The 24,574-nt window shown below is 42.1% G+C and overlaps 1 protein-coding gene across 2 annotated transcripts in view; it reads left to right on the top strand.

Moving 5' to 3' along the window:
* The window catches only part of ARID5B (AT-rich interaction domain 5B), a 192,786-nt gene extending 184,126 nt beyond the window's left edge, over window positions 1–8,660 (top strand). For both annotated transcript variants that reach the window (XM_082222314.1, XM_082222313.1), the window contains exon 10: window positions 952–8,660. In XM_082222314.1, the coding sequence (XP_082078440.1) occupies window positions 952–3,093 (2,142 nt within the window). In that variant the 3' untranslated portion in view covers window positions 3,094–8,660. The remainder of the gene's footprint in view (window positions 1–951) is intronic.
* Window positions 8,661–24,574: the final 15,914 nt, after the last annotated feature.

Below are 24,574 nucleotides of genomic sequence, written 5' to 3'. Positions count from 1 at the left end.
ATGACAGTAATTTTGAAAAGGGTTGTCAGTCAGCTGTATCACAGATGGAGCACTCTAATGACCTTCAAGGTCACAGTTCATTCGTCTACATAATGGAATGAATAGGGAGAACTGAGTGCACAAGCTTTATTAATGAAGGAGCATAAAGAGATGGAGCCTCATTGGCTATAACTCAGGAAAGCTATATCTGGAAGAGGGCAAAAATGCTCTTTCTGCATGTTGACAACTTTATTCTAATCTCTAAATAAAAGAAGCCCGAATGAGCCACAACGCCAATTGTTTCAGAACGCGTCAGCGAAGCTTTGCTTCCCGCCCACCCACAGACTTCATTTTATATATTTTAATAGGGGGGGGGGATTCATTTGGTAAGCACTGGTTTTAGTAGTGCCAAGAGATCAGGTCTAAAATAAGAGAGATCTATTTGTTATCTCTGTTTTTATGATGTTGTTTTACAGTGTTCATGTTGGTTTATACTTTGTGCATGCACCATTTTAAAATCCTAAGTAGCTTAGAAATACTTTTTAATAAATAATAAATAAAAGTCAAGTCAAGCATGCTTGGGAGTGCGTGTTTTAAATATGGAAAACAAATCTTAGATCTTTCTAAATGCCATTGTCAACACAGCGGTGGTCCTCTTAACTAAAAAAATGGCCTCAGCATAAACGCTGCCTGGTCAGCATATCAGTGGAGCCTATTTTATGCTGCCTGGTAACAAAATAAAACAAAGAATTGCCTATGACTTATTAAGACATTTGTAATTATACTTTTATGTTTACAATACTTCCAGAGTAGATGTCTGTGTTGAAATGTGATAGTGGCTATTAAAGCGTTTGGTGCTCAACATGATGGACAAGTTTGTTTCCGAGAGATGCCACTATGTCTTGGTTGAGAATTTTATGCCTTTCATGCTACAGTGCTTTCTTACACTTCTCCATTAAAATGTTTTATTAGGCATCATCGGAACAAGAGAAAGTTCAAGAATGTCCAGACCAGAAGAGCTCATCTGAGCTAACTGTCGCAGAGGAGATGAAGCTGCCTGTAGAAGAGTCCCAGGTTTCTCCACTAGATGTAACTGGGATGCCATCATTGGAAAAGACAGACTTTGAAGAGGTCAGCTCAAACAGTGAGGAAGTCAAGGAGGAGATGTCATGCAAAGATTCTGTCTCAAGTGCTTTGGTGTCCCCAGAAGAAGATGAGGTCTTGAATTCCACAGTCAGGAAAATCCCCAGTCTGGCAGAGGATCCAGATGAGCCAAAGCAGGAACAAAGAGTTCACTGTCTCACAGACGACCTAGAAAGTAGTGCCCAAGAAATTCCATTTAATAACTTCCCCACTATCCAACTCCCACTTCCAAGTCAAAGTGAGATGGAAGATGACAAACTCCCAGAGATGGCGGACTACATTGCCAACTGCACGGTTAAAGTGGATCAGTTAGGAAATGAGGACATACACAATGCACTGAAACAGAGTCCCAAAGTCCTTGTAGTACAGAATTTTGACATGTTCAAAGAGAAAGAAGTGCCAAGTTCCCTTAATGGTGAGCCTGGTTTCAGCTGCACACCACTGCTCTACTCCAAAGGCAACCCGGGCATCATGTCACCTCTGGCAAAGAAGAAGCTCTTGTCACAAGTCAGTGGGGCAACCCTCTCCTGCAGCTACCCTTACGGCTCACCACCACCTTTGATCAGCAAGAAGAAATTAAGCAGCAAAGAGGACCTGTTGTCAAGCATGCCACAGGCTTCCCATGCCTCTGGGATGGATGCTGCGGCACTCAGCAGGCCATCTGTGATCCAACACGTACAGAGTTTCAAACCCAAGAACTCGGACGAGAGGAAGTCTGCTAGTGAAGCCTACAGGCACGAACTGCTACTCAAGAAAACTGATTCTGAATGTTGCGATTTCACCAAACAACACCTGAGTGCTCTGGCCGAATCCTATGCACTAAAGTCGGAAATCCAGGACATGAAAGATAGAATGAATGAAAAAAGGGCGCTGCACCACTCCCACATGCCTGCTTTCTTGGCAGACTTTTACTCATCTCCTCACCTGCACAGCCTTTACAGGCACACCGAACACCACCTTAATAATGAACAGACGTCAAAGTACCTCCACCGAGACATGTATAGAGATACGGAAGCCCTTTCCATGTTCCCTCAACACAAGCACCAAGACAAGCGAAGCTTAAGCTATCACCCGCCTCTACATCAGCCGGAGAAAAAGAGCCCCATGGAAGCCTCTTCTGATGATCAGCCGACAGATCTGAGTCTTCCTAAAAGTACTCCCAAACAGACTGCAAAAGCTCTGGGGTCATCTTCCCTCTTGCATGCTTCGGTGGAGAGCAAAAGCATATCCCAGTTCCAAGCCTTGAGCAGCCAGCCTCTGAGCATAGACTGCAACCCCAAAGCTTGTCGTGTTTCTCCAATGACGGTGTCGGCCCCCAAGAAACACGGCGAGCCTCTTCTCAGGACCAACAAACAGCAGACCCCAAGGAAGATGGAGGGCATGGTCCACCCCATCCTAAGCCACAAAACCAATGCTCAAACCATTGGGGCAGCTCGGCCTCTGAAGCGCAGCCTGAAGGATTTGGACAAAGCCATTTCGGAAAAGAAGATCCGAGCCGTCTCGCCCCTGCGCTTACCAAAGGAAGCCCCTGCAAAAGACAAGGGTCTCGAGCAAGAGGCCGAGGGCAGCAAATCAGCACACGTCCTCCCTCCCGGCGGCATGCTGGAGGGCCACAAGTTTCCCCTCTCCAGCCCCATCTTCACAGGCTTGTACCCAGGGACATTGTGCAGCAGCCTGAGCAACCGCATCCCAGCTGGGTATTCTCATCCTCTACAATACTTGAAAAATCAGGCAGTGCTTTCTCCGCTAATGCAGCCTTTGGCTCTCCACTCGTTCATGGTGCAAAGACAGTTCCTTACGTCCCCTGGAAACTCACAGCAGCTCTACAGACACTTAGCTGCAGCCACACCTGTAGGAAGTTCATATGGCGACCTTTTGCACAACAACATTTATCCTTTGGCTGCTATCAATCCTCAGGCTGCTTTCCCGCCTTCTCAGTTGTCTTCTGTACATCCGAGCACAAAACTGTAAATCCTCCCTTGGAAAACAACAACAAACAACTACATTCCTTTTAGCCTGTGATGTCTTGCAAAATTTAAACAAAAAGCCGATTATTTGTGTTAACCAATAAGCAGTTTTGTCCCTCATTGCTGAAGGCTTCAGAGTTGATCGAGGGTCAAGCAAGACAGTCGATTCGCCTGGGCTTTGTTTTTTTACTTTGGGCTCCTGCATCTACTCCTCCGTGGTCATTTCACATTGCAAAGAAGGTTCGCAAAAGTATCTGTATCATGCGGAAAACAAGTGTCAGAGAAGAGCAGGGGGAACATTAGGCTCCACCCCCTTTATCTTGGAGGAGAAAAAAGGTGTTTGTTTGTTTGTGTCCCCCCCCCTTAAAAAAGAGTGGGTTTTGGAGCATTTCAAGTAGAAAAAGAGGCAGGTCTGATGAGAGAGAAAGTGGAACAAGCGAATGATCTACGGATATTGCTTCTTTGGGTACCATTTTGTTTTCTGACTTTTCAGATTTCAAATCAATGCAATGTATAGCAGAAACTTCATAGCATTTCATCTTAACACTATCAAAACAGGAAAAGTAAACACTGTCCAATTAGACTTTACATATCTGCTTCAGAAACAACACAAAAGAATCTCCAGCGTCAAGTTCATTTGTATAATTTATGCAAGTTATTTTCAACTTATCCTGTGCTCTGTTTAATTTAAAAGAACAGTCTCTTTTCATTTGCAACCTCTTTTTGGTAAAAGAAAAAAAGGCGCTGGTTATTGAGGGCTTCTTTTTTAAATGGGTTTATATTTTTCCCCTTCCTTTCCCCCTTTCTGCTTATGTTTTTAGAGCAGCTTTTTGGGTGGTAATGTCATTGTTTACAAAACAAAAGCATCCATTTTCAATGAACCTTTCCAATGGAGAGAGAAGCATACTGTAGATCACACAATTGCAGCTGAGTCCAAACATCAGTTCCTTCTCAAGCGACTAGATCCTTCAAAGGTGCTGAGCGTTCCCCTCACCCATCAAAATGGTTCTCTAATGGTTCATACTTTGCTGTTTTACTGGCCACTGGGATCTGGTTTTCCTGTATCATGGTCTGTGAATTTGTTAAGAATTGTACTTAACCTTATCTAGGCTGTGAAACTGTCCTGCATACCAGAAAGGAAACATGCTTAGGAGACTGTGCTGGCAACAAGTTACTCAATAACATTGGAGTTCTAAAGAACCTTTATTGTGGGCTGTTAAGCTATTTCAAGAATTTCAGCCGTTAGGAGAGAAATAAGGTGAAGCATTTTAGTTAAAGAGGGTCTGGATTCTGTGCTGCTGAAGTGAGATGGGTGAGAACGTATAAACGTTCTGAGAAAGATAATAACAAGAAGCCGTTCCAAATCTGGAAGTCAGTCTTTTGAGGGTCACCTTTGGACTATGAACTGGTTGAACTCTTGCTTGGTGGAGTCCTCCTACAAAGTGCTGAACATCCCACCTTCTTCCAGCAAAGTATTCTGACCATGTGGCTTGGACTCAAAACAAAAATGGCAGCTTAATCTACAAACCACTTAAGCCCGGTTTTACTTGACTTTGACTCTCTGGTCCTATTGAACAAAAGTTCCATGCCAGTGGCATTTCTGAAGCCTGAGCCAGAGTACCCTGTTGACTCTCATGAGAGTCTTCCTGCTGAAAGCTAAAAATTGCCTTGAGATATTTTGCTGGAATGGGCTAGGGTGCTCAGATCATTGCAGGGTCAGGACTGCAGCACAAAGGGCAGCAGCTGAAGTATAAAAGGGGATATATTTTGATGTGAGGAAAGGCTCGAAGAGCTGTCAGGCATGGCTCCACCCACTGACTTGCTACTGTGCAAGCTTGGAGGCCTTAGAGGAGCAGTCAAGGGCCCTTTTAGTGCATGCACACACCCCTTACACACCCATGGGAACAGCAAGAGTAAGAGTCCTACCCTTATAGACTGCAGCTGGCTGCTCACTCTCATTTGCTTCGGCCTTGGCTTGTGCACAAGCACCTGAGGTGCAAAACGGAAGATTTCATTCAGCCTGTATTGCTGTTCCTCTTGGGAGGGAAAGGCGTTCGAAGAGCCCTTTGTCAGCGGCTTTGAGTGAGCAGCTGAGGGCTTTCTAGGAGGCCTTTGCTGAAGCTTCCATTGCTGTTCACGCAGGGACAGAACCTTGGTGTAGAGAGCAAGCGCCCAATGTGTGTGATCAGAACACTTGAAAGCTGGTGCTAAGGTAGGAAGCCCCAAGGACTGTGTGCTCTGCCCCCATCTCATATTCCTCTCTGACACCGTGTACCAGCACAAGTGATGTTTCCCACCAGAGAGGGAGGAAATGTCAGGTGCTGCCGTGAAGCTGGCTTTGTTCAAATCCAAGAAACAATGCCAGCGTCCACTCGTTTTGGTTCCAGTGTCTCTCATGGATTTGCTGAGTTTCCACCTCCCATTCAGGAAGCATCAAAGGCAGCCAAATCTGTTGAGGCTGCCCCATACCTCTCTGGCATCATCGCTGGCCACACAGCCTGGTCACGGCAGCCCACTGAGCACTTGGCTCAACAGCGATCAGCTTGAGTTGGTGGTGGGGCAGGTCCTCCCCATGAGGCTAAAATGCAGCCCCACACCCCAGTCACAAGGCGTAATTTGAAGAGTGACAAGTCCGTAAGTGAAGCTGGTGGGTTTGGGTTTTGTCCATGGGGAAAATCAACCTACAACGATGTGGATTTATTTGGAGGAACCTTTCTGTGCTGGGTCTGGAAGTATGGACAGCCACCCAGAGAGGCTGAACTTTTTGAGGCATTTTACAATGTGAAAATCGGTTGTGAGCTGAACCCATCCCAGATTGCAATTCAAATACAGTAATAATCAAAACTACTGGAAACTAGTGGAAACTACTTAAGCAACATCGTGCATGCATGCCAAACATCCTATATTGAAATTTCCTGTGATATGAAGCCAACTGCAATATATAATGTAACCTATTTAATATACAATGGTGGAAAAACAAAACAAAATAATACACATCTACTGTTAAAGATCGATGTTATCTTCAATTTAACGCTTTTATGTTCTTGTGGTAAAATTATATGAACTGATGATGCATAAGCAGGCTAGTAGACTTTAGAAGATAAATGTGCCAACGCCGACGTTTGCTTTTCTTTTTCCTGCTGTGCTCGGAGCATTCGAAAAACAACAACAATCACATTCTAAGTTGATCAGATGCCATAGAGGGCATTATTAGTATACAAAAAAATTGCACTAAACCTGACTAATATAATAATCAAGGTGGGGAGGGGGAAGGGAAGTTGGCAGGGTTGTATAAGCCTGCAATGACTGTTAGAATTATGTGCCTGGTTTGGTAATCCAGGATGTAATGCATCTCTGATTTGTTTGGGATAATCTGCATGTAGGGTTGCCTGATCCCCCTTACAGTAAGGGATGTCCCTTGTTTTAAAAGGATTGTCCCGCGTTTTGGAACAGCACACCCTTAGCAAGTCATTTACTGCATGCAGAGGTAGCTCCACATTGCTTACAGTGGTACGCCCCTATCCTACCCCTTTCCCTCCAGTAGAGAGGGTCGCACTGTGCACAAATCCTCTGGCACATACTTAGCACCCCACCCTCTTGAAAGGAATGGGGCTGCCCTCCTGCACAGGAGCTATGCGTGCATATGAGGGTACTTGACTGTCCATTTATTCCAAATCCCACAACCCTAGGATGACTCGTTTTTGAAAGTTTGATTTGGTAACCATACTGTTAAATCTTAACCTCGTGTGCTTATTTTGTAAGTCTCCAATTTCAGTTTCATGCATCGTTTCGAAAGTTGTTCGGACAGATCACAGTGCAGGGTTAATTGATCCCCCCCCCCTTTTGTGTGTGTTCCTCTTGCTTTTTTCAATAGGAAGATTGGCTTATTTTTAGAAAGCTCATGATGCATTGGCCAAGATGAGGGTAAATGAAGAGCAATGAGGACATAGCTCATACCATTGGTGGGGTGGGTTGCCTAAGAATGCTTTTTTAAAAATCCATGATTTCTATTAAGTATTGCATTTTCCACTGGCAGAAGACTACTTTCTGTGACTTAAATGGGGCTTTGTTTGCTTTGTTTGAGTTCAAGGGGCCTTATTGAATGAAATTGCACAAGTTTTTTTGTTATTGGTAGATTGGTAAAGAAAACAGTTTAATTGGCAACAGAGTGATAAATATATTTACCATGAGTTGGTCCCAAGAAATGTTGCCATTCCAACTCGCTCTGTTCAGGATTCATTAAAGATTCTGAAGGTTGATGAGATTAAAGACAAAGAAAGCCTTTCCCTCCCCTTGATAGAATTGTCTTTTTAGAAGCCATTGACATGGGGAGGGGTTTGTGTTGTGTGAGGCCTTTTGCAACCGGATTCTCACTTTAGTAATCAGAAGAGTTTCCCAATTCCATCTGAAGCCCAACATAAAGCTAAGAAGTGTTCCTGGCTTATTGAACTGCTCCATGAATCCTTAAGCATGCAGGCCGCAAGCCAATGAAACCTGTGACTTGAGCCCTGTTTAATATAGTACCTGGAGTAATGGGATTGTTACTGTTTCCATGGTTCTTCCACTCCAGGTAACTTCTGCATCAAGAAAAGCTGAGAGTAATTTTGGCCCCATTTTACACGTTAGCTGGAATGGTGTGATAGTGTAGTTGTTCCTCCGCCACTCAGGGAAATGTCTCTCGGGTGATGCCTAAATGTGTAAGCAGCCCTAACTGGGGGTGGCACAGGAGCAACCAGAGAGGCAGCAGCCGTGCAAGAGTTAAACAGAGCCAAAGTCACTTCTGTCTCACTGTTTTCTTGACTAGTCCCCATATGTTCAAGCTCTGTCCTATCTGTTGTGTGGCTCACAGAAGCCAGTAGATGGCCACAGAAATAGGTTGTGTGGTGTGTGCCTTTAAAGGGAGAGGTTGGCTTCTACTCACTCGTTATTCCATGTGATCCGATTGTACAGCAATGAGCGTAGTCAAGCCTGGCCCCATTTCACAATTCGTAATGCTTATAGTGGGAAAATATTTCACTGATAATGAGGTCTGCAGTATTGAAACTATCATTATTGAGCACTTAACCGGTGTTAGCTGTAAATGTATTTGATATTTTACATGTATTCCTCCCCTCCCATAGTTTTAAATATGGTCTAACAAAGGCAGCATAATCTACTAGCTGTTTATACTTTGTTTTGAGCGTTCTTTTGTTGTAAATAGTGTATACATTCTTGTGATTCAAGTTATTGTAGCTTATATGCTCTGTAAGGTGATTATTTGTATATAGAAAAAAAATGGCCCAGTAATATTATATAGTTTTCCCATTTTTTAAAAGAATAAAAGGGTTACTGAGTAACCTTTCAAATTAAGTAAGTTTAAACACTACCAGAAAGAAAGAAAGAAAAAAAAGCTGAGCCAACTATAAACACTCAATTTTTGTATGTTTTCCAAATTGTATGTATTAATGCTTTTGATACTGTATTATGTGCCAATAGTTTCCCAATCACATAGCAAGCAAAGATATTTTGTACTTTTTGATCCACTGTAATATTTAATAAAAAATGTTACTATCTGTTTCCTTTTATGTTTAATACATTTGTAAACAGTTTTTTTATCACCCAAGGGATTTCTGTATTCAACCCTTTTAACCTCTCAGCAGCAGCAGTCTGGGGACAGCTTGGTCCCCATGCCGAGAGTCAGATGAAAGAAAGGCAAGGTCGCAGTTTATCGGGAGAGAGAAGTTTGTTTACATATAGTCATCTTCATAGATGGAGGAATGGGGCTGGAGAGATCTGTGTGCATTGAAAACGAAAGATAAAACCTCTAGCCCAAAGATAGCTTCAAATTTATGACTAGAAAAGTGAAATTATGCAACCTATAAACATTCTGCAACACAATTCACACATATTTGCATAATCCATAGATTCCATAGAATTACTTCGCATAACTTATTCTGGTGTTGACAGTTGTGGGGAGATACTGTACTTGGTATTCTTTGATGGAAGTCAACGGATAAGAAGCTGACCTCCATTGATAACTTCAGGTTGAAGAAGAGATTTTCATGCTTTCAGAGGCATTAGAATGATCCTCCTTTAATAATGGAAAGGGGGATCTAATTTGTTTTAAAGCTTAGCTGGCTAAGTTTACAAAGAGCTACATGTAAGCTGTAATGTGGGTCGTACCCTTTACTGGGTACAAGGGGATCCTCAGAGCATTCCCAAAGGCAAATGGCAGGATTCCCTGTCTGCTACGCAGCACCATGTGAGTGTGGATCTAGTCTTTTAAGAAACAAACGAGGCTTTGTTCTTACGCAATGCCTTCCATCAAAGGCTCTGAAATAACATGGTAAATATTACACAAGTATGTACAGGCAGTCAAACTGATGCTTGAGTAACCTGGATTTACCAAGGACCAGTAAGGCTAAGATGAAAGAGAACATTATCTCACACCATGAGTCAATCAGTGCGCTACACACACAAAATATTGACCAGCCTGACAGCACGCTGTCGGATAACAACCCCAAATCAAATCTTCATTGTCTCAATTGCAGGGCTTAACAAAAATAATTACTAAGCACATTATTGTTAAAAACAAAGCAAAAAAAACCCCCTGCCATTACAGTATCAATAACTTGTTCTCAAGAAAAAAACGCAGTGGAATCTCACCTCGATTAGTTTCCAAGTATTTGCTACTCCAACAGCAAGCCATGCCCAAAACAATGTCAGAAAATGCATCCTAAAAAACATCATTTCAAGGCGATCAGCAAAATTTAAGTAGTTACAGAATTACTGTTTTCCTAGGCCTTTCATATTAATAAACTCAGTACAGTACTGCAGTAAGATTAAACCATCTAATGATTTTGGGCCATGCAGTCTGATCCCATCAATGGGCCCCCAAATTATTTGTCATTTTTTTTTTTTATTCACTACATTTGATACCCAACCTTTCCGCCAAGAAGCATATGGATCTACTTCCCTTTCCTCCTGCATCAATCTTTTCTCTTTTTGTATCATCTTCAAAACAATGCTATGCTGCAGATTAGGCTGAAAGACCTCACTGGTTGCTGGATTGTGGCTATTCTGGTGCATAAAAAGTGGAAACGTTTGGCCACAAGATGGCATCATGCACATTTTTTGCCCTGTGACCAACAAAAACACCAGCCAACCAGACAGCTTTTGGAGAAAGACTTTTACTACTTCTTTTCTGAAACCTGTAATCCTTTTCAGAATGTTTGATTCCCCAGACACGTTTTAAAATGTAAAGAACACCTCAATCTGGCGAGGGAAATCCATGTGCACAAGCAGCACATCTGGATGCCACTGCACAGCTGTGGGCACATTCCCCAGCCCATCTCACAATGCTCATTCAGGCCTCATTGGTGTACACGATTCAGGCCCGTTGGTGTACACGATTTGTTTCGCTCACATCTGGAGCTGGCCCACAGCCAGTCCTTTTAGAGATTTCTGAATGGGCAAGAGCTGGCCTGTTTAACCATTAAAGACAGAAGAGACAGCATGCATGTGCTTAAAAAGCAACCGCTGCATTATTGCACACCTAAACATTCATTTGTCCACAAAGCATGTTTTAAAAGCTTTTTAACAAGGGGAGGAGGGGCTGGTATTTAAAATATCAAATCATTCTGTGAAAAGAAACAGGCGGTGTTGTTTGGGAATTGTAGCTCTGTGAGGAGTAAACTACTGTTTACCGCTCACAGAGCTACAATTCCCAGGATTGGGGGGGCATTAAATGCAGAGTATGTTTTTGCAGCTCAGGGACAGGCACTCATTATGTTCCATTGCAAGAGAAGCAAGAGCCTAGCTGCATCCCCATCCCCTTTTGTTTCTTACTTTTTAGGAACACACGAGTAGCTCTGCTGGATCAGACCAAAGGCCCATTCGGAAGTGGGGGGGGGGGAGAATGGCTGCTGTGTCCCTCCTCCTGTCCTAGCCAGCCCGTTCAGCATGCATCCCCTTCCCCCACCGCCCGTGCCCTAATTTGAAGATGAGACTCCTGGTCAGGGTTATTTTAGCAGTGCAGTGCCAAATGTGATGAATAAGTGGAAGTCTGTTCAAGGAACAGCAGCTCCTAATGACTGCACAGCAGCCAAATCTCTCTTTCTCTGTTGTCCAGTAATTCCCAAATGGAGAATCAAAACCGTCTATAAACAGAAACTGCTACAATTGCAGTTTTGCTTGAGAGAGAGCTTCCTTTGCTGCACAGATTAGGAACTAATGTAAAAATTTCTGTGCCTTTTTTTTTAAAAAAAAAAGAAAACGCCTTACAGCATCTGCCCTCTGTAGGGATTTCACATTCCAGCAAATGCTTTTGTTGCAGGATTTGGAGATGCTCTCCAACAAGCCCCGGGGCTGATGGTTGCCATTAGGAAAAGACACTTTTATTATTCAGAGAAGATATCATAGGATCGAGCTCTTTGTGCACCGCGATGTTTATTGATAGAAAATAGAAAGTTGGCCAGCACAGTTATTGACTGACTGCATAAGGGAGACAGTTGGAGCATAAACACTGAGCCCAGGAAGAGCCCAGTCTTTGTCCAGCTGCTGTGCCCTATTTCTTTGAGGGAACCAGCCAAAACAAAAAATGAACGGCTACAAACTGACAGATAACATTTCAGACCATAAATCTTGACATTAATTTTTGACAGGCTTTTACTAGCAAATATCAGCTTACATGGGAAGCTCTACTTATACTCAAGGAATCATGTGCTAAAATATTTAAAACTAGCTAACCCTTAAAAAAAAAAAAAACCCTCTCAAACACAGCTAATAATAGCAGTAGGATCTCGGTATCTTTTAAAGAAAAAGTTGCCTGAAACAGGCTTCAAGACCTGCAAAAGAGAAGGAAGTAATTGTGCTGTGCGTGTGTTTGGAGTCAAGCACCCCAGAGAAGGAGGTGTCGTCCATCCCCATCCCCCCCCCCTGCAACAGCTTCTTGGCCCCAGGCCACACAAAACCAGGAACTGGTGCAGACTTCCTAGGTCACACTCATAGTCTCACTCTTCACGACTGCACCGTACAGCTCAAGCGAAATCTGTCTCCCAATTTATTTATTTTTGCTTAAGCAATAGTCTGCCTTTCTTTAAACCATAACGTGCCCCTCAAGACTTTAGTCATATCTCAGGGATGTATAACAACCCTAAATAAAACTAAAGTGACCCCCCAAAATGTGAATGATATTGCTAGAAATACAAATATTTTTCACAATAGACTGAGGACTACTCAAAACAGCAGATCTGATATATGGTCCCTAGGAGGAGACCTCACTGAACTCATTCAATGCAGCAATATATGTAGCGATTAAACAACAAGGTAATCCTTAACACGCTTGTATTTATATATATATATTTTCTTGGAACATTGTGATTCCAGTTTAATTAATTCATCCATTTGACAATGTGTGCGTTGCAGGGAATGATTATTCCCCAACCCTGCAAAGGCTGATATTGCATTAAGACACAATGACATTTCAAGTAGATATTTACGTTGCTCAGCCACTGCAATCAATCATGTGAATGCTCCTTAAGTGCTGTGAAGATCTCAATCAAGAAAATGCAGAGGAAGAAGGAAAACTGTTTTGAGACAAACTCTGTCTTAAACAAGCTTGTTCAAAGGGAGAGTTGGTGATTGGCGCAAACCATTCTCTCTTTAGAGCAAGTTTTAACCTTGCATTCATGGCAGCCTTATTACCACCATAATAATGACGATAAGGACACACACACACATTTAAAAGCACTGCAATACCTCCGAAGGAAATGGGAACATTTTGCATGTATAACCCTGAGATCAGGGGTCAGCAAACTTTTTCAGCAGGGGGCCGGTCCACTGTCCCTCGGACTTTGTGGGGGGCTGGACTATATTGGGGGGGGGGATATGAATAAATTCCTATGCCCCACAAATAACCCAGAGATGCATTCTACTCATGTAAAAACACGCTGATTCCCGGACTGTCCGCGGGCCAGATTGAGAAGGCGATTGGGCCAGATCCGGCCCTTGGGACTTAGTTTGCCTACCCAGGCCCTAGATATATTTGCTTCTCCTCTGTACAGATAATTAATCTGAGCTGAGTTTTTAAAAAGTGCAGTAAGAACTTAAAATGAAAAGAGTTTTCACCCCATCTAGAAAGCATAGCTACACACCTGGAGGTATATATAGAAGAAATCTAGTACTTTCTGTCTTCCCAGTTATTATGCTAACTATTGGAAGGAGGCTACCTAATAAAAGTTTAGCATATCCTCCATCCAGGAACACAGCAATTCTGAAAATATGTAACAGCAATTTAGTAAACGTAGCCCATCACCCCCATACTGCAGATGGGCAGGGCTGACATAAAAAAGTAACGGGTCCAGCCACACACACAGAAGTGTGCAGCAGAGGAAAGAGCCATGAACCTCTTAGTATGCCTCTCAGTCCCATATCAATGGTTAGAACAGTTCCCACGAAATGTAAGAAACTGGTCAAGTGGTGCTTGGTTGAACAGTGTGCTTTTTGCCCATCTCACAAAGGCAGCTGTATTACTGTCACTCCTCTCTTGAGGGCTATTCATTTTATGTGCTACACTCAAAATTCAAGGTATGGGTGGAATGTTCAGCATTCATATTCCAGTAAGTCAAAGGAAGCATGCAACAAAACAGCACAACAAAACCTTTCAGAAAGAATGAAGTACCACTGAAGCTTCAAAAAAAAAAGGATGGACACCATATTGCCCACAAAACGGCAATTTGATGCACTTGTGATACATTTGGAGTGAAGAGGAGCTCCACCCTGGTGCAGAAGATGACCCAAGCATCCTAGAGGGAAGGTTCACTTTTATTTGCCAGGCTAAATCAAGTGGTTGTAGAACCAGACGGGGGGCAGGGATGTCACCACCTGATGCACATTAACCGCTTTGTTTCCCTGCACCAAACTTCAGGTGACTGAAGTTGTCATCTGCACTTGCGTATCAGCTGCCTGAAATGTATGCACCCCAGTTCAACAATGGCTTCCATTTTCTAATTGGATGGAAGCTCCTTTGAGGGAAAGAAAGCCCATCAAACAGGAAAGATTCTCCAGAAGCTACAGGATACCTATGGATTGTGGCTAACGGCAAGTTTACCTTGGCTTCAAGCACCAGTGCTGGGAGCAAAATGGAGCCAGAGCAAGCAGCAATGTGTACACAGGAATCTGTTTAGTAAATAACATGTGACCATTATCCCCTTTTATCATTGCTGACCTCTTAACAAGCTTCATTTTAGTTAGCTACAAGGGCTTTAACCAAGGTTGAAATTATCCAAATTCCCGGGTTACATAGGCAGAACAAAATAGAGTTTGAGAGGGGAAGAAAAGGTTCTTTCAAGCCACATGATTTTGTATATTAAACATGGTGTTTTTCCTGCAAATGACAGATTTTAAAAAACAAAACAAAACCATTTGAAAAGGGAGAAGTAACAGCAACTACAAAAAAGCCCACAGCTTCCTCTCTCCATTGCACATTACCTCATTTTATCTCCTATTGAAAAATTCATAAGAAATGCGATATCCATAAAGATACTTAAACTGTACCTCTTCTGAGTTAAGTAATGCCTTTGAAAAATGCACAGCCCATCATTCCAAGCAGCTGAGTAATTGCTTCTTATATACAGCATGGAAGTGGGGAAAGGAAAGGAAAACTTTGCTGTGATATAAGATGGCGCTGTGGAGCAGGATGAGCACACAAAATAAGGCACAAAACCAGTCCCATGTGCTTACCGTATTTTTTGCTCTATAAGTCTCACTTTTTCCCTCCTAAAAAGTAAGGGGAAATGTGTGTGCGTCTTATGGAGCGAATGCAGGCTGCACAGCTATCCCAGAAGCCAGAACAGCAAGAGGGATTGCTGCTGCGATCCCTCTTGTTGTTCTGGCTTCTGAGATTCAGAATATTTTTTTCTTGTTTTCTTCCTCCAAAAACTAGGTGCGTCTTATGGTCTGATGCGTCTTATAGAGCAAAAAATACGGTAAGTTTTTCCAAGATCAATGGAACTTGGGCTGGGCTCATATACCCGCTCCCCTGGAGAAAGGAAGCCCCACTGAAGTCAATGGGGTTCACATCAGATTAGATATGTCTTGGGTTGCACTGCAAATCACCAATAAAACAACCTTCTATAAAACACTGTAAACACTATTAACTAAACAATGAAAAGAATAAGCTAAACAGCACAACCACAAGAAAGTCGTTTCATAAGATTCACAAAGTATTACAGCACTCATAATCCACAAAGCAATATTGACAACTTTAGCAATCTTACAACGGAAAATAAAGCACTGTTGAATTCCTGTGGTTCATAGTCTTCCACTCAGTTCACCAAAAGAGACACACACATAATGCCCATGGCTGCAGCTCTGTTCTGAAGGCTCCTAGGGCTGGTAGAAAAAGCTGTTGCCCGATGGCCATTTCCTCTTCTCTTTGTTTATTGAGTGCCAATTCTTGCCCGCTTTGCCTATAAATAAAACCAATGTATTTGCCCAGAAAACGGTTGCCCGCATATGTGCACCTGTGGTGTAGAGTTGGACTGAGTCAGGGACTAGGCAAGCAGGGAGTGGGCTATATTTCTGGGTTTCAAAGACCGCGAGAAAGAGACTTCAAAAGACTTTCTACCCCAGACTTCCACAAACTGTGTCACCTGCAATATTTTTCATATTTATATGATATTTTCTGGCCCCAATAAGTCCCCTGCACGACTACTTATGAGTTGTATCCTAAAGTAATAAGAAAATAAGAATATAGCTGCTGGATCAAGCCAAAAACCATTAAGGCCATCCTGTTCTCACATTGACAGGGGCAGCCAGAGATGGTTTGGTACCTTTCCCTCAAGGAAACAACCTCACCACTGGGAGGTGGCGGAGCAAGGGCACCTGGAAGACCAGCTCGGCAAGAGGGAGGCATTCCAGAGAACTTTGCTGGTGGTCTCCCTCTGCCGCTAGGGGCGCAGAGAGACCAGCAGGGCAAAGCTAGGTGGCAGAATACTGTGCCTCTCTACTGCTGCCGAAAGCTCCCTTACCTGGATTGTTTCTCTGGTGGCAGCGGAAGCAGTGGAATGGGCATAGCACCAGTGGAGAGGTTGCCTCCATAGGCGCCGACTCCATGGGGCTTGAGGGGGCCCGAGCCCCCTCAAAAATTCGTTTGGGGGGGCTCCGCCCCTCCAATAATCTCCAGCACCCCTCCAGCAGAGCGCCATCGCCGCCCCTCCCCCAGCCCAAAATGCACAGGGTCGGGCTGCATGCCTCCTGCCCTCCCTCCCGAGCAAAAGCTCCACCCAATTTCCTTTGGAGCTGATTAATAGGCGCAGCACGCTCTCCCCTATTCGCTCACGAGGAGGCGGCGCCACTTTATTTGCATATTCATGAGCTTATTTATTATTCATGAGCTTTCCCGGCCCCCCCCCCCAATATATTTTATAAGTCCGCGTCCCTGGTTGCCTCTTGCATTGTCCAACACCTCAGGCGGCTGCTTCACCCAACCTCATGGGTGGGTCGTCTTTGCGCATTGGCCAACCAGTTGGTTTGGGAAGCCCACAAACAGGGCCTGAATGCAACAGCACATCTCTCCACGTGATTCCCAGCATACTGGGAACACAGCTGTTATGCCTAGAATTAGTTCATGAATTAGTCCAATTCTCTTTCAAAGCTATCCAACTTGATGTTTGTCACTACATCTGGAAGGAACTAATTCTATAGTTTAGTTATGAAGAAGTACTTCCTCTTACCTGTCCTGAATCTTCCAACCTTCAGCTGTATTAGATGGTCCTGGATTCTAGTCTATGAGATAGGGAGAAAAAGTCTCTCCTAGCCATTTTCTCCATAACATGCATAACTAGGAAGAAGCAATTGAGAACAAAGGTGTGGCTTGCCAATGATGCCTGTGGGAAAAATAATTGTATTAGGTCCTTGTTAACAGAAGAGGTCCATTACACCTTATTTCGTGCTATATTGTTTTTGATTTCCTTTGCAATGGCACAGTGGAGCTATATTATGGCATTACTCCTTTAACAATGTAGCCTATTTGAAAAAACCCTATTCAGTTACAGAGCACATTTGAGAACACAAGATCTTTCATATTACTTTCTTTCTTTTACCATCTTAATTGGTGTGGATTTATTTACATCCATTAGCTTCTCCAGGGTGATCTGTATGCTTTCAATGGTACAGAAATCCAGATAATGAGGTTTTGTCTAAGAATAGCATTCAACAGCTCCCAGGGATTTTCATTAGCCTGTAAGAAACACAGATGGCCAAGGATGTTGTACAAATACATATCTGAAGACAACGGAACTGGGTTCAAATCCTTCCTCTTAGCCTTAACATGATAAACAGGAGCACAAGCAGCCTGCATTTGTGCTGTTGTTAAGGTAGTCAAGGTTTATTGATATTTTTTTTTACTCTATGTCATCCCAAGGGCTTGAGAAAAACAAAAGTACGGTCACCACAACGTAGAACATACATCATTTGCATATTCTGTTTGAACCAGACATAACACACAGACACTGTACAGATGACAAATAAGGAGGCCACAGTGCTGGAGCAAAATAGCCACAACTTCGTTAGATTTCCAGAGAATTGGTCAGAACATTGCCATATAAAAAGGTAGTAAAATGGGGGTGGGGAGGGAGGGAGAGAGGGAGATGCTATTGGTATCGTGCTTTACTTGTGGAAGCCCAATTGAGGCTTACCATGTGTGAGGCCGTTTATAAGGTCCCAGAAATCTTGCTTCAAAATCTTGCGAGACCTGTAAATCCTGGGTCTTGCAATATTAGTGCTGCTGAGAGCCATAAGTCCGTGCCATTGCAAGTCCTCGTCAGTTTATCTGACTGGGGGACAAGAGAAGCCCACAAAACATTTCCCATTGCCCCATGAATTTCCTCCCTTCTGGAGGTGCTACCATGGAATTGGGGTGGCTGGGCTTGCATCTGATCAGCTCCTACAGGACTAGGAAGTCCCTTCATGTAGGAAGAAGCCCACGTATCCCTCCTCCACCACAACTTCCTGCAATGTACGCTACAAGGACCTGGCATGCATAGTCTTTCACCATACAAAGGAATTCTGTAGCCCTGGTGATTATATAGACTGGGTAGTTACCTTCCGAGCTGTCAGGGCACTGCTAATGATACATGTGAGTCTTTGGTCCAGCTGGTAATATAACATAAACACAGCTTTAAACAATGTTACTGGGCAGTCTTAAATAAATTGCAGTAAATAAAAATAAATAAAACTCGTAATTTGATGTGTGTGTTTTTAATGAAGGCAATGAATGTGGAAATTTTATTCTATCAAATAGAAACTAGGGTCCATTACAGTTATGTAAGTGTAAGCCTCATTGAATTCAATGGAGTTTGCTTCCAAACAGACATGCATGAGATTGGCTCTGAAGTAGGTGGCTCAGGCAGAAACTAAAGCTTTAGAGAATAAATCAAAGCCTGTGATTATGATTTAAGGTGCTTAATGGCTCCAGCAAAAAGAATACACCGTGGAATCTGTGTGTCTGATTTTGCCTGTGAGGTAGCTAGTTGCTTCTCACCACAGGTGATCCATGAAAAGATACTGTGGGGAGCCAAGCCACAAGTGGACACAGTTGCTCACAGCCTGTTTCCCTGGCTTATGTAGTGTGGGCACATACTTTACTACATCTTAAAGCCTTGTTGCCTTTTACGGTAATGTGTAAAGCAACGGCCTCCATTCAGTTTTCTAGCACACCTTATGCCAAGTAGTCAGGACAGGTAGAACTTTGATCTACCTTAAATCAAGAGTTTCAGAATCTTGCTTTATCATCAGGTCAATAGCAAATATCAGCTTTTAGAAGCAGACATGTTGTCCTCATTGGTAGGGTTATTTTTCTTTTGAAGGTATATAAACATTTTGATAGCTGTCTTGATATTAAAAAAAATGTTCAAAGATTATTTTTCATGGAGTAAAAGAAATTTATGGCGATGTTTCGCAGACAGATCTTCATGCGCATATTGCGCATATGGGAGATCTCAATTATGTCCATTTGGTAGTGGTTATATTAAGATATTATCCTATCTTGTTTCAGTATAATCCCTTGAAGCAAACTGCCGCAACTTTGCTAGCAATGTGATTTTCATTAAATCACTCATCTGCACTGACTTCCAGAGCACTATTCTTTTTTTTAAAAAAATCAATCCATCATACTTCAGCATTCTTCATAAACTCGTAAATCAATCAAGTTTCCCCAAGATTGAAGTATCTGCCAAGCTTCTTGTAACAGTTTATTACAGTTCATTGATGATAATTGGGCAAAAATATACTATGTCTGTGTTTGGCTTTAAAAGAGCAGAGGCATTTGAAGTATTTCACACAGCAAACAGCAGTTTCTGCCCTTTGAGTCCAAGAAAATTAACGGGGGGGGGGATCATAGTTCACTGTTGACAACTCCCTACCCCCCAAAGAAGTGCTCAGGTGCCTGTTGTAATTGCCTGGCTCACTGAGCTAGCGCTCACATGTTAGGTGGCAAATGTATTTCCTGTGTGTATGCCAGGATTTTCTGCAACAAATATGCAGCAATAACACACACACAGACACACACACACACACACACTAAAACATCTATGTATCTGGGAATCCTGATTTGGGGCAACTAAACATGTTATGCAGGAAACGCAACTGATGCACATGCAGTGGTTGGGTTGGCTCAGCAAAAGATTAAGTATCCCAAATTATTATAGCTGTTTAACTTTTTCTGAGCACAAGAACCATCTAGACCCAAGCCCATCATCTTCAGGGGGAGATTATATATATATATTCTTCAGGGATACACACAAACACACACACACACCACACTTAACCATTCAATTGTAGCAAATCTAAAAGGCAGGATAAAAATTTAAAACCCTGGCTAAATTATATGAAATGCTTATTTGTTCAATGCCCCTTTGCGTACCTTGGAGAATTTAGAAAACAGCAGAACAGCCAGAGAATATTGTGCTCACTGAAGTATGCTAAAGTGAAATGAATGTCAGTTTACATAATATGTCCAATTACTTTTATGAATATTTCCTTTTTTTAGCACCATAATGGCTTATAGTCAGACTATTAGAAATGTAATTAACATTTACTATTGGATAGCTTTATCTCTTTGCCTTGTTGTTACAGCGAGGCCAACATACTGTTTACTCTTCAGTTCTAGCCCAGGGGATCTACTCAGCAGATTGTACAGTTTAAGAAATTAGCTAAGCCCAAAATAGTTCTTTTATTTCGTAAAAGGTCAGGGAAGCATGACTTATAATTCTATAAATGTACTTGAAAACAAAACAAAACCATAGGTCAGAGTCAAAATGATGTATTTTATTGGGCCAACTGCATTGATTAGGAAAGCTGGGATGCTTTAAAAATTAAAAAAAGCCTTGCTCCACCAACACAATTACTCCAAGAAAAGAGCACCATTTTAGATCTCCCTGTTCCCTCTTTCTTAGAGACCAACACAGCAGTCAGTCTCATATATATATATATATATAATTTAATCATTTTTTGATACAAACATCAACTGCAAAAGACACATACAACAAAAACCATAATAACAATAATAACATACCTATGACTGCACCTTTTTTAACAATATTTTCTCACGTCTCTCTCCTCCCCACTTCCTACCACTATCCACCTTATTGCTTAAATATTTGTTCCAGATTTCTTCATATTTATCCATTCTTATTTTGCGTCGACATGCAATTCATTCGTATGTAGCTAATCTGTCCATATTATCAATCCATGTGCTCAATGAAACACAGCAGTCAGTCTTACAAAAAACACAGAAGTTTATTGTTCATACTTGTTTTATACAACATTTAAGTTTCTACATTTGTTATAATTCTTTTTTTTTTAAGTCTGACATACCTTGGAATAAAAAAACAATACACATTTAGCAGCAAAACCAGTATCTACCAGGTCATTCACAGGCATTTCAAGTACAAAACTATCCACTTAGCATTAGTGGGAACTGGAAGCATATTACTCCCAAACATAATTAAAACATGTAAACAAATTAAATAAGTTTTTTAAAAAGCCTCACACAAATAGTAACTCCACCTACATCGTTGAACCTTTAACAGAGTACCCAAGGCATTATTAACAGTTTGCACATGCAGTAGTGATGAGGCATGATTAACTGCAAGTTCTAGGCAGGGTAAGGTTCCACTTCCACAGCTAATGTTGTTTGCCCTCCCCTTACTTCAAAGTTGATTGCAATTAGAGAGACTTAAGAGATGCACATTCAGCTCAAGTGCAACATCAAGCAACAAGACACAGATCAAACCCCGCAGAGTAAGCCTTCATATAAAATCATCTCAAATATTGTTGTGGTTGGTATCCGCCTGTCTCGAGAGACAATGGAGGAGTGTCTCTTTTTGAAATGGGGGCAGTTCACATGTTCAGCTGTCATCATGCAGTAAGCCACTGCGGGGTAAGATTGTGAGTGATGGACATGCATATGTAAAATTATTCCTTTAGAGCTTGATCAAAGGGGGCAGGGGGACAAATCGAGGAACTTTCAATATGGTATGAGAGATTATTAGACAGCATTGTTATCTATCATTTTTTTTATTCCATTCTCTCTCCAATGATCTTGCAGTTGTGTGCTTGAGGATCATCCCATTTATTCTCACAACAGCCCTGTGAAGATAAGTTTGGAGAGAGAGACTGGGCTCACCTCACCCATTGAGCTTCATGGGTGAGCACAGATTTGAAGTGAGATTCCCTGCAATCCAAGTCATACACATACACACACACACACACACACACACACACCACCCTGGCTCAACTGTACATGGGCAAAATGAGGCTACCCTGGAGCCAATATCATACCTGTAGGCATTAGCTGTTTGGGAAAATAATAAAGCGCGAAGAAGTTGGCGGCACTACTTTGCTTCCCTGGCACTTCTTGCTGGACATTGGCTGATAGATATAGAAAGGCATGAAAATAAATCCAGGGTATCCCTCTTCCAGGCAAAAATGCACCGTCAGTTTTCCATCTGAACATGTCTCATGGTGAATAAGAATTACTAGAATTCCACTACAGGGAAGTTTATTGAATTTGATTTCTTATGCTATGAACTAGACTATACCCAAAAGCACACATGACTCATACCAGCCCTGCAAATCACATCTGAAACCTCCCTTCTGCCTACTACAACCATGCTTGAACGTCTCCCACTCTTGATTCTAGAGAAATGACAGTGATGCACCACTCAGTTCCTGGGAAGCGCAAAGTACCAGGAAATGATTTTTTTGCTGCGATCTCACCTAGCACTTTAAGGACCAACAGTCGCAACTGCATCCACACACCCTTTGTCCTGAGAAGTGAAGGTACCCCAAATGCTGCATCCCAAACCCTGCACCCCAAATGCTGCATCCAAATCCCACATTTTTTTCCAAGAATCGGTCCGAGGGGTCACAGAGATCCCAATGGTTAAATAAAGATGTCACAGTCTAGATCAGATGTTCCTCTCCCTATTACAAAAGGGTTCGAGGTGGCAGATTCAAGCTTGATACTCCTTACCACTTGAGCTCTCCCCACAGTAACGTCTGAGGACCAAGCTACACAGGCAGATCTGTGCCTTTAAATGCAAGTCTGCCCCATCATCTGTGCCCCAGAAGTCCATAGAGCTTCAGGGATTGCAATGAGAGCACCAGCACCTCCCCTTTGCTTAGATTGTGCCACTGTAACACCACCCCAGATTGTTCCTTAATTATATAATAGGACTAGCTACTTCCAAAGATCTAAATGTTTATAAATCTTAGGGAAGCTATTGCTTTTTTCAAGATGGTGTACATGTCAAATGGCCAAAGAAGAAGAATGGGAGCCAATTATTTTGCTCCCATTCAGCCATGTTTTGAGATTCTGAAAATACATCAAGAAGGAACGGTGATTTCCTCCCTACAAATTTTGTACAGTTTCTGCATGAGGAGCTGCCCCTCCCCTGATAAGAAGATACAATGGTTTGACAATGTGGATAAAAATTCAATTTAATTAACTTCAGAGGATAAACTCTGTGGCTAAGAGCTGTCTTGCAAGTTCAGTCACAGTCACAAATGCTTTAGAACTGCATTTGCTAAATCAAGGCATCCTCTATGGACATATTTCATGGAGCTTCACTGTGCTAGTGTGGCTTGCTAATCAAATAAAGATGTAGGAATTTGGAATGCTTTGCACATTACTAATCTGTAGTTCAAGGCATGGAATAAAAAGCAAATATCAATAAGCTCAGCATATTCCTGAGAGTCTTAAAATTGAGAAGATTGCTTAATTGGCACTCCCCTACTGCTAACAGAAATATGCCAATTAAAAGGATTCTGCTATACTCATTAAGGGATTAGAGAGCATTAATGTCATACTAACCCTCTGCTACATTATCTTTATTCTGTTCCTCTAAGAGTAGCTAAAAAATAAAACAGGTGATCCTGAAATTATAGCTCCTCCAAACTATATAATGTACTTTCTATGTTACACAACTTCACAATGCAATGAACTAATACATAGGTTAAAACCGTACCAGATCAGATTTCATTAAGACGTTAACACACAGTAAAATCTTGTAATCTAATATAATTCATACAATCCAGTCTAACTAAAAAGAAGCTGCCATTTTTGCATTCAAATTCAAACACTTGAAGAGGAAAACATTAGGATTTTAAACAGGCCAAGATATATATAGAAATTTTAAAACACCTTTCAAATTTATACACACCCTCGGTTTCAGTTTAAGCTTATTGTTCTGGGGAGGGGAAATCAATTTTATTTGAAAATGTGTGTTCATTTCCTCTACCTAGTTTCTGCTTGCAATGCAAAATCTCTTTTCCTGCAGATATGAATGTGTGTTGCTTTCTACAATTCAGACATAGATCACAGAATTGTAGGATTGTTATCTAAATGTTATTATCTAAAATACTAAAGAAAGAAGTTTCTCTCCCATCCGTCAATGAGGAGTGAATTCTGACGCTGTCATTTTAGAATACAACAGAAAACATTAACAGCCCAAACTGGCATTGGGGGTCTTCAAATGTCTAAGAACAGTGGACTTGACTACTGTCTCAGCCCAGCACTTACGCGTACACAGCTACCTCATATTCAGGATTACTATTGCACAAACAAAACCAGGAAAATAAAGAGAATATATCTAAGAAATGTAAGTCTAAGAGGTACTTGTTCACTGTGCTAATAAAGCAATAAAAGGTTGTTGTTGTTTTTTAAATGAAAGACTAGAAGATTCTGCATATGCTTAAATTACCAGGTAAGCCCAGCTACAGAACCTGGGAAATCCTGACGGACTAGAAATGTAGTACAGTGCCCTGGGGGAATGGGCAAGGGAATGAGTTTTATTACAGGTTGCTCCCACAGGGATTTCAAATTGCATCTGACACTGCACAATTCACCTGACTTTGGAAGCACTATGGGAAACGCCTTACAAACTCTAGCTGTGTGTCACTTGGGCAGGGGTGGGGTTAAAGCTAGAGGAAGGGGGCAAGAA

Source organism: Podarcis vaucheri (assembly GCF_965113315.1).
Source record: "Podarcis vaucheri genome assembly, chromosome: 5".
NCBI lineage: Eukaryota > Metazoa > Chordata > Lepidosauria > Squamata > Lacertidae > Podarcis > Podarcis vaucheri.
The sequence above is the reverse complement of the archived record's forward strand: the minus strand, read 5'-3'. Positions and strand labels throughout refer to the sequence as shown.